The 15,634-nt window shown below is 39.2% G+C and overlaps 1 protein-coding gene and 1 long non-coding RNA gene across 2 annotated transcripts; both read left to right on the top strand.

The window, feature by feature from the left end:
- The first annotated feature begins 2,735 nt into the window (after positions 1–2,735).
- On the top strand, positions 2,736–3,629 carry LOC146714010 (uncharacterized). Its single transcript, XM_085439516.1, has one exon. It carries the CDS (start codon positions 2,736–2,738, stop codon positions 3,627–3,629), a length of 894 nt encoding a protein of 297 aa, XP_085295642.1.
- Positions 3,630–10,184: 6,555 nt separating this feature from the next.
- Positions 10,185–10,654, top strand: LOC146714009 (uncharacterized). The gene is made up of 2 exons (XR_014919292.1): positions 10,185–10,345; positions 10,427–10,654. It is a non-coding gene; the product is annotated as an uncharacterized LOC146714009 (long non-coding RNA).
- The last annotated feature ends 4,980 nt before the right edge of the window (positions 10,655–15,634 follow it).

The following is a 15,634-nucleotide window of genomic DNA, read 5'->3' as shown; positions in this document are numbered from 1 at the left end:
TGAACACTCAATGACTGGACTGACACACATGAGAAAACAGTACAGAAAATAAGGTAGTTCACCTCTTTTGCTTCAGTAACTATTTACACATGAAAAGTATCTACAATCTATTTACAAAACTCAGCATTCCTCAGGGAGCACAAACACAAAAGTCATCAAGGGTTTTGGAGGCCAAACACAGGTCTGCTGCCCTAGGACAACTGCTGGAGAGGGTTTTTCAAATCAGCCAGTTGATCAGGAAACAAATCAGAAGCCACCAGCTCTCCAATCAGGAAGGACCTGCAGAGACTTAAAGACACAGTAAATACAGAACAAAATCTAGCCATCATGGTCCACAGCCTACAAATATGACAAACATCTCAGAAGGGGCCACAAACCACAGCATGCCTTAGCTTTAAACTTTGAAAGTGAAGTAAAATACCTGCTCTAGAGCATGGTGAAATACTATGGACAGCTTTTAAATGTTCCAGGGAAATATATAGCAGTTTTAGTGGGACAAAACATTTCATCACTCATCCAAAGGACTTCTTTAGTCTCAGTTACCTGCAGGTTTCCCCTACTTTATAAACGACACATTTGCTTAATGACCAAAACTATCACAACTGAATAACAATGGACTGTGAGGTCAGTTTCATGGTTGTTAACTTCAGGAAGAGCTCAATGGCCCACACCCCACTACACCTCAATGGATCTGATGTTGAGATGGCAAATAGATGTTCCTGGGTGTGCACATATCAGATGACCTCCCCTGGACCCTGAACACCACCACCATCATGAAGAAAACCCAACAACGTCTTCACTTTCTTCTGAAGCTGAAGAAATCCAGTCTCCCTCCTCCCATCCTTACATTATTTTTCCACAGAACCACTGAGAGCGTCCTCTGTTACAACATCTACATCTGGTATGGGAACAGCACTTTGCCGAAAAGACGTATCTGCAGCAGATAGTGAGGACAGCAGAGAGGATCATTGGAGGCCCTCTCCCATCCATCTCCCAACTCTACGACAAACACATTATCCGACATGCGAACAGCATAGTGAAGGACACTTTCCACCCCTCACATGTACTGCTATGCAGGCTGGCAGGAAATGACCCAAAAGCAGAATCACAGAGGCAGAATGCAAACTCAAAACAAGACATACATGATGGAATAAAACACAAGGATGGGAAACAAGGCACAAGGAGTCATACAACTGTATAAACACAGTCACACAGAGGGCAAAGATACAAGGGGAAGTCTAATAAACAAATCTAAATAGAACCACCTAGGTATTACAGAATAACTCCAGACAAACACAGTGGACTTAAACATAAATCATAATACAAAAGGACAGTATACACAAGAAAACACAAAACACTGGGTAAAATGACCCAGGACCATGACACGGTCAGATGATGGACTTGAACCTTCTTGCTGTGATATAACAGTGCTAAGCAACATAGCACAGTGCCACCCTGCTGCCCTCATTTATCACACTGTCATCCAGTTTTTTTTTAATTTTATTTTTTTTATATGCAAATAATACATGCAGAGACAGAAAGAGATGGGGGGACTGCAGTATTTGACCAACACAATACAGACAGCACAGAAGCAAGATACAGGACACTAAAGTTCAGACAAAAACACAGATAAGGTTTGTGTGTTATTTATTTTACATTGTATTTTTTGCATTTTTTAAATTGTCTTTTAATATCACAGAACATGAAACTTGCTACATAATGTGTAGATAGAGTGGAAACACTGATCATTAAACACTTGACACAGTGGGGTTTGCACATTTTCTTTGTTATATGGGCATGATCTAATCAGGTGAATTCTGGCTGATACAGTTAAAAAAAAATCTTTACTTGACTGGTGGGAGGTTTTAAACTTAAAGCTGCATGTAATCATATTAATCATATTATTATTATTTATGTAGACAACCAAAAAGATCTAAAATCTTCAACATAGTCTCACTTTAGTTTGTGTACCATAAATATTTCACCTATTATTTGTGTTTCTTGATAAAAAAAAAAATGTCATCCTCTTACACATTTGTGTAAATTAATTTCTCCTCCTGATTTACATTTCCCTGAATGCAATGCAAATATGATTTTGCTGGACAACAAGTCTGGAGACAACAGTTTCAGGAACAGATTTTTTTTTTATATGTCAATTGCATCATTGCCTGTTACAAAAAATACTTTTTTTGTTATAACAAACAAAAACAAATAGCTGATTGATTTAGATTTTTTTTAGATTAATATACAAAGATTTCTTTGTTGCTAGGGCGACATACTTCCTAAATTTTGCGATTATTTAATTACTAAAATCTCATTTCCGTAATAGTCTTTCTATCTCAGTACTTTGTTCGGTCTGTTATGTTAGGCCCCTATATTAAGTACTGTGTGTCAGTAGCAATATTAATCTTGTATACAGAGTCTTATTTTGGGAAAGGGCTCTGTGTCATTACCAAAAATCTATTTGTGCCAGAAAGCATTACAATGCATTTAAATATAAAACACCGAACATACCTTCACTTGAGAAAAATGAAAAGGAAAGGAAAAAAGGAAACTCTTAAGTTATTAAAAATTCATCTTTGAGAATACAAAAAAATAAAATAAAACTCCCCCCCCCCAAAAAAAAATCACCATAAATCACACTTTTACCCCAGTTTTTGTATCAGTGGGGATGTCACTTTTCAACAAAAAAAGAAAAAAAACAAAAGAAAGTTGCTTCTCTTTCTTTTCCAGACATGCCAGCCAACTCCTCATCCTCCAACAACTCTTTCCCTCAGCCACCGCCTTCCCTGGTGATATCAAACAATATCATCAACTGTCTGACCACCAGACCCGGTTCTTTCATCTATACAGCATATCTTTCCTTCCACATCCTCCTCTTTCCTCTTTGCATCCTCATCCTCTATCATGGTCTTCAGCAGTGGTGGAGAAAGCGCTGCACCTCCTCAGCAGTTGCAATAAGTCACTCTGACAGCTTCGCCTATCATGTGGTTGTCATGGAGCTGATTTGTAACTTGGGGAGTATCTTCACCATTTATGGTATCAATTCATATGATTCAAGCATAATGTCTTTGGGGATACCTCTTATTATTTTTGCCTGGTTAGGAGAGACATTCTTCCATATCCTGACATCTGTGGAGCGCTATCTGGCTGTGATTTATCCCATCACCTACGTTAGTCTGAAATATGAAAAAGGGGTCAGAATCAGAAATATCTGCATTGTCTGCATTTGGCTGCTTTGCTCTGTGGGGACAGCTCTGATAGTGAATATGTATGTTCTTCTAAACCTGATGTTTTTCCTTGTGGTGTTATGTTTTATCATCAACTCATTCTGCAGCCTCTCTGTTCTCTACGTTTTGAAACGTCCAGGTCCAGGAGAACAGAGTTCAAACAGGGAGAGGTCAGTCAAACTCAGGGCATTCTACACTATTCTGGCCATACTGGGAGCACAGGTGGTGAGGTTTGTGGGCGGTCTAGCATGGGCTGTGGCCAACATGTCAGGAGGAGCAAATGCGTGTATCATAAATGTCTCTAATATGTGGTTTAATGTTCCCAGCACTCTGGTGTTACCTTTGCTGTTTCTTTACAGAGAATCCAAGTCTCTGTGCTTTAAGAACAACAGTCAGTGACTCAGAAAATTGTACGTATTGAACAGGAGATTTTTGACTTTTAACATCTGTGTATTTGTGCTTTTTATTGAAGCTTTAACTGAAACTGATGATTAAATCAAACTATGCATTTCCAGCGTATTGTTTGTTTAAATCCAGAAAATAAAAACACTTAAGACTGGACTTTATAAGCATACATTCACACTCACAGCACTATTCATTAAATGCTAACAACTTGATCCTGATGTAGAGAAACAGATGTGTAACAAATATGTTGATATTAAGTTTTATATTGAGTTTCATCTCAACTTTTGTCCATCATTTGTGCAAATCATGACTGAATTAATATAGATATGGAATACATTGTTGTGCTGTTACAGCCCCCAATATTGTCATTCCTGCCACTTGTTCCTGAATGTTGTCAGGACAATGGTTAGATTTTATGAGTATCTGTCAGTCTGCATATTTCCAAGGTGGCCTCTTCCATCTAGTAGTAGGCCACCTCATTCAGTGGTGCTCAAGATTAGAAGTTAGTTTTTTTTCACGTTAGCATAGCAATAGAAACATTTGGAATGATCCTGCCTTTGCAATGTTATGAGATTTTATTAATTTTAAGAGCGTAGCAGAATTGGTTAGTGCTAAGAAATAATAATATTTTTAACACATAATTTTATTAAGCGAAGCACATGTTTTAAGAGGGTATTTGCCAGCTCAAGATAGCACTGATATACTAAAGAGTTTCTAATTCTGTGGGTGAAATGTTTCATCATCAATAATCCAAGTGAAAGAGAATTCTCAGCTGATTGCAGGTTTCGCTAAATTTAGAAATAGTTAAGTTGTATAATGAATTAAACTCGTTGTTTGGCCATAAGCACAACTTCATGATCATTTATGACCATTAATCAATGGTTATTGATTAGTTGCCATGAGTATATGTTAGGTAGTACTGGATTGTAATGGAAAACCAGTTGATCCAAGTCGTGTGGTAATCTGAGAAGGTACTAATGGAAAGGGGGCTTAGGTGTAGCCAGACTGGAGAGTACATATTTCTGATCCACTTCACACAATGAACACATGTCTACAGTATTTGAGTTGATCTGTGTTCATCACTGATTTAAGTGAGTGATAATTTTTGAGGGGAAGGCAGTAAATACCCTCTGTATGAGACTTACAGCATTTACATGAGTCACTTGCTCTACCCAGTAAATTAAACAGGTGCCACCAGCATATATTCATTGGATTGGAATTACATGGCATTGTTAATGTATTTGTGAGAGCTGTCTTACCAAATGTACATTTTAAAAATATTTTTAGATTTGTCTAAACACTAATCTTATTAATAAAGTTATTCATGAAGTAAAGGATAAAGAATGCTAATTAAGATTCAGCCCATATGGAAAAAAAAAATATATAAATCTTATAAATCTTGTATCTGTCTTGTGTGAAACTTGTATGAAAAGAGTGAAAATAGATATAAGATCCCTTGAAAAATTATATAAATGAAACTTTTATGTTTTGGATACTTACTAAAACAATATATGAAAGTAATGAGAAAGTGGCCACTTTCATGAGTAAAACATGTAAGTTTTTACTATTTCTTTTCCATTTGGGATGCTTCTTCCCATATGGAAAGCTTCTTCAGTTCTGAACTGAAGCTCCTTTGACAATGAAAATTAAGATTCATTAGAATGATAATATCCAGATTTGTTACCTTTAACCTTAATGCCAGGCTTTGAAATGGTTCCTGTTTTTTTGTTTTGTTGAATAATGTTATTTTTTGATTAATATTTACCTTTGATACCAGGTTCCTGTAAAAGCAAGTTATAGATCATTATCTTACTTCTCTTACAGTATATACTCATGATTACACAACAAAGAAACATGGTTTCCATAAATGTACATGCTTTGTAACGTTTTTGAACATGTTAACTTAAAAAATTAAATACAAAATACCATCAATAAAATGTGATTCTTATTGTGATGTATCACCACATTGATGTATCACCGCAGGTATGTTTAAAATAAAGTCCACATCCACAGAAACACCCACATAGCACACCGTGAATACTTTAGTTCATACTTGATTACACATCATTCTGCTTCTTTCTGTCCTGTTAGAATAAAAACAAATAAAAAAGACCAATATGTGGAGTGAAGTATGCATTCGAATGAAATAATGAAACACTTTACTGACACTAATAAATGTTATATGAGTATAATGCGCACACTTTGTACTTTTTCTCTCTTTGTATAAGGTTCTGTAAATATCTTTTAAGATAAATCTGCTTTACTTCATTTGTATTTTACATAATAGATTTGTTTCTTGTCACTGATGTACATTAGACTCACTACTTGGATACGACAAAGGAGAGACACAAATGGAAGAAGCCCAGAGGAAAAAAACACTGGCAAGGTTGATATTGTTAATGCTTTAGTATCAGCATCATCTGACGTACATGCCAATGTGAATGAATTTTTTGAATGAATGAATTTGAATATCTGAACATTTTCTGAAATAATTCAGTAATGTTTATATTGTAAAAGTTTTCGAAGTGAGCTTTTATGAAAATTTTTTTTAGAGGGCATCATGATTATTTTACGTACATATAGAGATCAGTTTACTAGTTATGTAACAGCAAGTGAAGACAATTTATGAAAAGAAGTTGGAGGATTGGAAAACATGGTATAAACTGTGGGCAGGATATGTTGTGTAGGTGATGCTTAAGTTCCATTAACGGAGATGAAGACAACTAGCAGCATTTCAACATACCTTTTCTCATGTGTGTGTGAGAGGACTGAAGGTTATCATGATTTGTGACTGTAAATAAACATATATAGCACTTAGTGCTGAGATGCAAGTGGGGAATGACTCTCAGGGATCAAGAGGGATAGGGAACAGACATCCGGGCTGAACAGTCACTCAGGCTACATCCAAAAATGGATATTTTTGTAAACTGAGATTTTCTGTTTTCATAAAAAAAAAATCCTGTCTATATGTGCAGTTTTGAAAAAAACATCTTCATCTAAGTCAAACGCTGCCAGGGACATGTCAAAGCAACAACTGGCGTCACGACTTGGGTTGTGAATTGGGTTGTTGAATGTAGAAGCCACGTCTGAAGTTCACTCTGACGTGGAGGGACAGTAATTGCTTGTGTTTATGTAAGCGTGTAAAAACTGCAGATAGTAAGATTAACAGCAACAGTACAATAGCCATTGTAGAAATTCATCTTATGTAAACAATAACATGGTGCACAGTGTGACGTCAAAAAAGGCGCCTGACTTTTGCGTTACATGACTGAATCTCAATTTTTGTCCACATGTAAACACAAAATCTCAGTTTTTGAAACTCTTCCTGGCAGGAGTCTTTACAAACCTCAATTTTCAGTGATCCAACACAGTACAAAAGGCCCAAACGACCCAAGCTGCGCTTTCAAAAATACCTGTTGACGTAATAACATAGCTTGCCTTGCCTGCTAGTATCTTGCACCCTGCTGTTATGTGCTGGATTGCCTCTGGGGCATCTTTACACAGCCTGCACCTGCACCTCCATGCATGGTAAGGAGCTTTCTTGTCTTTATGTCAGTGGCTTCTATCTCCTCCTTTGGCCAGCCTATTACCCCAGCAAGGTACCTGATCACAGGCAGGGCGTAGGTGTTGATAGCCCGGATCTTGGTTTTACCGTTCGGCCGACTCCTCAGGACTTGCCTGACCCTCTGCAGGTACTTGGTGGTTGCAGCTTTCCTAGCGGCCTCCTCCTGGTTTCCATTTGCCTGTGGGACCCCAGGTACTTGTAAGTGTCCTCTATGTCTGCAATGTTGCCCTCTGGTAGTTCAATCTCCTCAGTTCTGACTACCTTCGCTCTCTTTGTTATCATCCGACTACACTTCTCCAGTCCAAACGACATTCCGATGTCATTGCTGGATCAGTGAATCGATGTCTCGTTCACTCTTGGCATACAGCTTGATGTCATCCATGTACAGGAGGTGGCTGACAACTGTTCCATTCCATAGTCGGTATCCGTAGCCAGTCTTGTCAATGATCTCACTGAGGGGGTTCAGGCCTATGCAGAACAGCAGTGGGGACAGTGCATCTCCTTGGTAGATCCCGCACTTGATGGTGACTTGTGCTATGGGCATTAGGATAGCCTCTAGTGTTGTCCGCCAAATCCCCATTGAGTTCCTGATTAAGGCTCTTAGGGTCCTGTTGATCTTATATAGTTTTAGGCATTCCAGGATTCAGGTGTGGGCCTTTGAGTCATAGGCCTTCTTGTAATCAGTCCAGGCAGTGCACAGGTTGGTCAGCCTAGTCCTGCAGTCTCGGTTGACTGCTCGGTCTGCCAGTAGCTGGTGTTTTGCGCCTCTGGTATTCTTGCCCATCCCTTTCTGTGCCCCGCTCATGTATTGACCCATGTGCCTGTTCATCTTAGCCGCTATGATGCCTGACAGGAGCTTCCATGTGGTGCTGAGGCAGGTTATTGGGCGGTAGTTGGAGGGGACCGGTCACTTCTGGGGGTCCTTGAGGATCAGGACGGCAAGGGGGAACCAGGATGACAGGTCAGGGGGGAGATATCATCACCCCCACCCGAGATTGGGTACCAAGCCCCAAGTGCGATTGGAGAAGGATTGTTAAGTGTGAGAGGAACTAACCTGATAGACGGGATCATGGCAAAGCTTGAAACCTGGATGCTCCATAGCCGTTTACAAAGACTACGTAAAGTACCCTCATAAGATCTCCTAGATGATGTGACTGCAGCACTACGGACGATACCTACAGTCACCATTACCAAAACTAACAAGCATTGATAGGCAGTAACGAGTTACAAGCAGAGATGGGCAGTAAGGTGTTACTTGAAGAAGAAAACTTCTTTCTACAGCGAAAAAAACTCTAAACTTCCGAGCAAGCACTGAGTGTGCTTCCACCTAATGGGAAATTCACAGAGAAACTCGCAGATTCTTCAACTGACCGCTGCGGCACACCTGCACAAGGGCAAACCTCCGCCTTCCCCACTCCTGCTTTACAAGTGAAAATAGAGCAACAAGATCGCTAGTCTTTGATTTTATTTATTTTCTGCTGTGTTTTACTTGCATCTATTTGAAAGAGTGAGTGTAAACACAAAAAATATCTTATTTTATGTAGTGAAATGTGCAGAAAATAGGTTTAAATGTTAAACAAATTTCTTCCAGTCAGAGAATGTTGCATATAATTAAATTTTTGCTTGATGCATGAAGTTAAAAGATTAAAACTAATAAAACAAGTTTTAAAAACAGACGTTTCCATTTGATTACATTTTCTATGATGGATTATGCAGAAAAAGTAGAATTGGGTTGAAAGATCTATCGCTTTATCACCTATTTAGGTTGTAAATCATGTTTTTAAAAAGTAGCTAAGTAATTAATTACTTTTGAAAATAAGTAATCAGTAAAGTAACGGGATTACTTTTTGGGGGTGTGCGACGTTCGTGGTAACCCGCCCCACTACTGCTAAACAGGTGAAAATACGTAGATTTAAAAGCGACAGGACTTAGTGCTGCTTAATCTTTGATTTTAATTATTTTCTTTAATTATTTTATTTTCTGCTGTGTTTTACTTGCATCTATTTGAAAGAGTGAGTATAAACACAAAAAATATTTTATTTTGTATGCTGGAATATGCAGAAAATAATAGTGATGGGTCGTTCGCGAACGAAATGGCTCTTAGAGCCGGCTCTTTGACGTGAACGACGCGAGCCGGCTCGTTATCGCGAGCCGTCACGTGGTTTTTTTTTTTTCTTTCTCTCACCCTCTCTCTCGCACTTTTTTTCCGCTTCACTCTGCACGGGAGCCTTGTGCTTTACGCTGGGCAGAGGGGGGAGGGGCGGTAGTTACACTCAGTAGCACAGGAACAGAGCGGGAGGGAGAGAGAGAGAAAGAGAGCCAGGGACAACAACGTCACATTAGAAAGGTATAGTAATCATCCACAACTATTTTCAGTTGCAGATGATAAAGGATTCAGAAAGTTTATTCATGCAGGCCCATATGACAGAGAATATGCATCTTCTTTTTGTTTTCATATTATAATTTATATTTAATTGTGTTGTGGTTTGCAGTGTTTTGTGTTTCACTTTACATTTCTTTAAAAGGAAAAAAGCTGAAAATTTAAATAGTTAGAAGTTGAAATGTAAATAGTTGTTTTTTGTATTATATGATTTATTTATTACATTTTATGTGGAGTGAATAAATAAAAGTATATTTACAGTGGCCCCTAGAGACAAAGCACATACAAACTCCAAAACACGTACAAAAGACAACAGAAGTGCTCCAGGATGCTGGGCGCAGTGTTGAGCTTTTGTTACCTAGTGGCTACACAAGCCAGCAAGTACCAACGACCGGATTTGGTGTGTGGTAATAACAGGTAAATGAACTTTTTTTTTTAATTATTTGAATATATATGAGTGCCTGTGTATAAATACACAAACAACACACATATGCTTTCAATTGTGTAATTTAAGTGATCTAGTAGCTCTGCTTTGGAAGTTCAGTTCATGCTAGAAATGTGTTTTTGTCATGGTCCCTGTGCCTCACCAGCTGATTCTGTATTAGGCAACATGTTTTCTCTCTCTCTCTCTCTCTCCTGCCGGGGCGATGCTCATTATGGGCTCCCGCCCCTGGCCCACGCACCTGCTGCCGATCGGGATAATCACAAGGCCGATTTAAGACAGCAGCACTGTGTCACTCGTCGCTGGATCGTTGAGTTATCAGCGTCAGTCGCTCAGTAGATTGTAAATAAGGATCTGTGAGTTCGTTCCGTCTGTTCGCCTCTAACTATAATCTCTGTGTACAGATCTATCCCGGACCTTTCCCTGCCTGCCTGTCATCCCGTGGACGAGTGAGTGGATGGTGTTTCCCCAGTGTGGGGAGTGAAGAGAGAGAGCCTTTGGAGGACGTCAGATTCCCGTCTTTTCCCTCACATACCCCGGAACCCTGGACCCCCCTCCCCTCCCTCCAGCACTTTGTAAATAGCATCACCTGGTGTCGTTGTGTAAATAAAATCTGTAAATCCTGTAAGGAGTCCCGGTCTGCGCCTGAGTCCGTTAACTGAAACCTGACAGTTTTGGAGTTTGTATGTATTTTGTCTCTAGGGGCCACCGCATATATTTATATATAAACATATATAAATAAAACCACTTTTTTTTTTACGTTAGTAATTCCTTTTGTGCATAATTTTATATTATTGTTAATAATAAATGAATTAAAGCAACAAAACAACCTGAAGAGCCGGTTCGGAGCTGAAAGAGCCGGTTCTCTAAAAAGAGCCGGAAATCCCATCACTATAAAATAAGTTTAAATGTTCAATAATTTCTTCAAGTCAAAGACTGTTGCATACAGTTTAATTTTTGCTTGATGCAATATGCATACACTTAAAAGATTAAAACTAAGAAAACAAATATTTAAAAGAGACTTTTTCATTTGATTACATTTTATATGATAGATTGTGCATTAAAAATAGAATTGGGCTAAAAGTCTATAGCTTTATTACTGTGGCATGCAGAGGAATCTTAACAAAGAAGCTCCACACAGAGACCGAGCTTGCTGTTTGACCCCAAGAGCTCTTTATTAAACACTTGGTGGTAATACAATGTACTTTGAGCGTCAATAACAGCATAACAGAACTCACTTATGGTACTGCATTCTTTCTACAAAACAGTAATTGTCAGTGACTTTGTACCGCAGTATAAACACAACATTCAAGATAACAGTTAAAAGTAACATAACCATAAACAATAAAACAAGAACACCTAAACAGCAGCATGTCCCAAGGCATGATGGGAGAGAACTAGCTGCTCCCTCAACACGCCACATTACCTATTCGGGTTGTGTATCATGTTTTTAAAAAGTAACTAAGTAACTAATTACTTTTGAAAATAAGTAATCAGAAAAGTAAGGGGATTAGTAATCAATAATTAATTACTAATTACTTTTTTCAAGTAACTTGAACCAACACTGCTAACAAGCTGATCTACACTACAGCAACAGTGATCAGTGAGATACTTGGCTACAAGTTAAACAGTCACAAGGAGCTGTACCGTCCATAGATCTCCAAAGGTTGATTCTGTTCATCTGGACGTAGCGTTTTCAGTGGGAGAAACATTTCGTCACTCATCCAAGTGACTTCTTCAGTCTCAGCTGGCTGCAGATTTCCCCAGTCTTATAAACAGTACATTTGCATAATGACTGAAACCAGCCCACTGAAGGAACAATAGGCTGGGAGGTCAGTTCCTTCATTGTTCCACTTGATCTGTCAGTACCTATGAGCTGCTCCGAAATCTGACAGGCTAACCACCTCTGGTGTTCACCATTTGGTTCGGGGGTTACCACCAGGCACTGTCGTATGGGCTCAAAATGTGGTCATAAATATTTTGTACTTGTAAAAAAGATTTGTGTGTGCGTAAAAAAGATTTGTGTGTGCGTAAAAAAGATTTGTATGTGTAAAAAGAATTTGTGTGTGCGTAAAAAAAGATTTGTATGTGTAAAAAAGATTTGTGTGCGTAAAAAAGATTTGTATGTGTAAAAAAGATTTGTGTGTGGACTTAGAAAAAAAACCCCTGCAAGTTACAACTACGGATTTTTGACCCTATTTTTCTTCCCTTCATCTGATTGGTCAATGTCATGTCAATCACAAATGTAACAATCCAATCAGAGAACAGATGGGTTTGGCTGTCGAGGGGCGCTTTTTTTGAACTGCAGGTCTTTGAAGGGAATAAATGCCCTTTTACATGCCAACCCAGCGTTTTCCTTCATCACCACGAAGGAAAACAGTCTGTGGTCGTCCGAGTTTGGTGATTTTTATGTCACAGGTCTACGTGTTTAACACAGGGACTTCCACAGCCTTTTCAACAGCGCTGCGGACCGCGGGGTGGGGGCGGGCAGTGTTTTGGAAATGACAGTCTTCATTACAAAGCTTTCTTCGTTATGAATTAGCATACATGTTTTTATTGAACATTTGAAGAACTAGCAAAAAAAACAAACTCTTGTAGAGGACATAAAGTCAGAGATAGAAAAGACAAGGAGCAGGTGCATCTAGTACAGGTAGAGCAGCTGCAAAAACCCACAGAGCCCAGCAGCCAGCGTAACAAATTCTGGATCCTTTGCTTTTAGTTAGCAGTTAGCATTAGCAGCGTATCCTGCATCCGATGTGAAAGGACTTTTATGCTGCCACTGTGACTCACAGCAATGGTCCTGGGTCAGCCCTGACTTTGTGTTAAACTAATCCTAAAGTAATAATGTTATTTCTAACCACTGATATACCACAACTTTTTCCTTTCAACAGCTTCTGAAAGTTAGGGGACCTAGCTGCTATCGGATATTTATATAGCGATCCTCCAGCTTCAAACGGTATCACCCTTCAAGGACCTGCAGTTCAAAACAGCGCCCCTCCGACAGCCAAACCCATCTGTTCTCTGATTGGATTGTTACATTTGTGATTGACATGACATTGACCAATCAGATGAAGGGAAGAAAAATAGGGTCAAAAATCCGTAGTTGTAACTTGCAGGGGTTTTTTTTCTAAGTCCACACACAAATCTTTTTTACACATACAAATTTTTTACGCACACACAAATCTTTTTTACGCATACACAAATTCCTTTTACACATACAAATCTTTTTTACACATACAAATCTTTTATATGCACACACAAATCTTTTTTACACATACAAATCTTTTTTACAAGTACAAAATATTTATGACCACATTTTGAGCCCATACTGTCTGACCTGTTGCTCCATCTTGAAGCAACAGTGCTTCAGAAATGGAGGTGCTGAATATGGTCCATTCAGACTCAATATACCTAGTTTTCCCCCCTGACTGCTGTTTAAGCTCTGCTGGAGGTGTGCGTTGAAGATCTCACAGATCGGGACCTTTGCCAGTCATTCCCAGCTCACTCACTATACCTTTAGGTGTGCCAGGTCTGTCCAGCAACCTCCCTGGTGCATAAGCGCAGACAACATTCAGGACCTGTTCCCTGACCTGAAAGTGCAGGGTACAAACCCTCTCATCCACCGGGAGTAATCCTAATGGCAGCAAGCTGAGGGGATACTAAGAAACCCATCTCAGCCCACTGCCTCTCACCAAGGGCAAGCCCCGATCCAGGAGGCTGGTTCCAAAGCCCAAGCCATGTGTTGAGGTGAGCTCAACTATATCTAGCCGGCACCTCTCAACCTCATAGACTAACTATGGCTCTTTCCTCACAGAGAGGTGACTTTCCATGCCCAAGTTGCTAGTCTTGGTAGCCAGGCCTGCTCCTGGCTGGACACACATTGCTCTAAATCGAGGATGCACAGATACACCCAGGACAGGTTGCCAATCTATCACAGGGCTAATACAGAGAGGTGGACAACCATTCATACATATGGACAATTAGAATCACTAACCAACTAACTGCATGTCTTTGGACTTTGGGAGGAAGCCAGGTGCCTGGAGAGAACCCACACAGATATGGGTAAAATGTGCATACTCCACACAGGAAAGCCCGGTCCGTCATGAAACAGCTATGCAGGCTGGCAGAAAAGGACCGAAAAGCAGAATCACAGAGGTGGAACATGAACTTAAAACAAGCAGCTTAATTTGCTGGGAAAATAGCGATACAAAACTAAACTGAAAAATCAATTAATTTGAATACACCGGGAGAGACACACTGCCATGAGGGAAATCACCACAGGACCGAGGGAGATGCTGACATAAATCCACAGAAGGATAACGAGAGAAATGAGGAACACTGCTGATGCGGAAAAAACATAACGAGATAGAAGAAGCAAAACTCAACAGAATGAAAATGGAAACATGAAACCTTCACAATAAGACAGGAAACCGAGGAACATGATGCAGGAGTGGAGGAAAGGCAGATGAGAGGGTGCAAGGGAACATGAGGGAGAGAGAGAGAGAGCAGACATGACAGGCTGGGGAAACATAATGAAATAAAAAAATGAAACTGAACACTGGGTCAAATGACCCAGGACCATGACACGGTCAGATGATGGATTTGAACCTTCTTGCTGTGATACAACAGTGCTAAGCACCATAGCACAGTGCCACCCTGCTGCCCTCATTTATCACATTGGATTTGTCTGTCATCCATTTTTTTTTATATATGCAAATAATACATGCAGAGACAGAAAGAGATAGAGGGGTACTGCGATATTTGGCTAATTCAATACAGACACAGCCGAGACAAGATACAGGACAAGAAAGGTCAGACAAAACACAGATAAGGTTTGTGTGGTATTAGTTTGTTTTACTTTTTATTTTGTGCATTTTTAAAAATTTCTTTATCATCACAGAAGACATGAAACTTGCTACATAGTGTGTATACTGTATACTGTGTGGAAAACCACTGGTCATTAAGCACTTGACATAGTGAAGTTTGCATATTTTCTTTGATATACAGTATGGGCAATATCCAATTGAATTCTGGTTGATGCAGTTAAAAAGTTCTTTACTTGACTGGTGGGAGGTTTTAAACTTTAAGCTGCATGTAATAATATTATTTACCCATGTAGACAACAGAACAGATCTAAAATCTTCAACATAGTCTCACTGCAGTTTGTGTACCATAAATATTTAATCTATTATTTGTGTTTCTTGATAAAAATGTTGAGTTCTTATTTGAATGTTTGTGTAAATTAATTTCTCCTCCTGATTTACATTTCCCTGAATTCAATGCAAATAATTGTTCCTCAGTCTGATCTCATGCAAAATAGAAAATCGTTGAGAACAGTAAATGCATTTGCTGTAGTGATGGGAATTCTGGCTCTTTTTAGAGAGCCGGCTCTTTCGGCTCCCAACCGGCTCTTCATGTTGTTTTGTTGCTTTAATTCATTTATTATCAACAACAATATAAAATTATGCACAAAAGGAATTACTAATGTAAAAGAAAACGTGGTTTTATTTATATGTTTACATGCAAATGTATACGGTGGCCCCTAGAGACAAAGCACGTACAAACTCCAAAACACATTGCTAGCATTAACTGACCTTCCAAAACAGAGCTAC

The sequence above is a fragment of the Copadichromis virginalis genome, linkage group LG3 (genome assembly GCF_057382275.1).
Source record: "Copadichromis virginalis isolate Kocher_CV1m ecotype Utaka linkage group LG3, C_Virginalis_male_GT1.1, whole genome shotgun sequence".
Classification (NCBI taxonomy): domain Eukaryota; kingdom Metazoa; phylum Chordata; class Actinopteri; order Cichliformes; family Cichlidae; genus Copadichromis; species Copadichromis virginalis.
The sequence above is the reverse complement of the archived record's forward strand: the minus strand, read 5'-3'. Positions and strand labels throughout refer to the sequence as shown.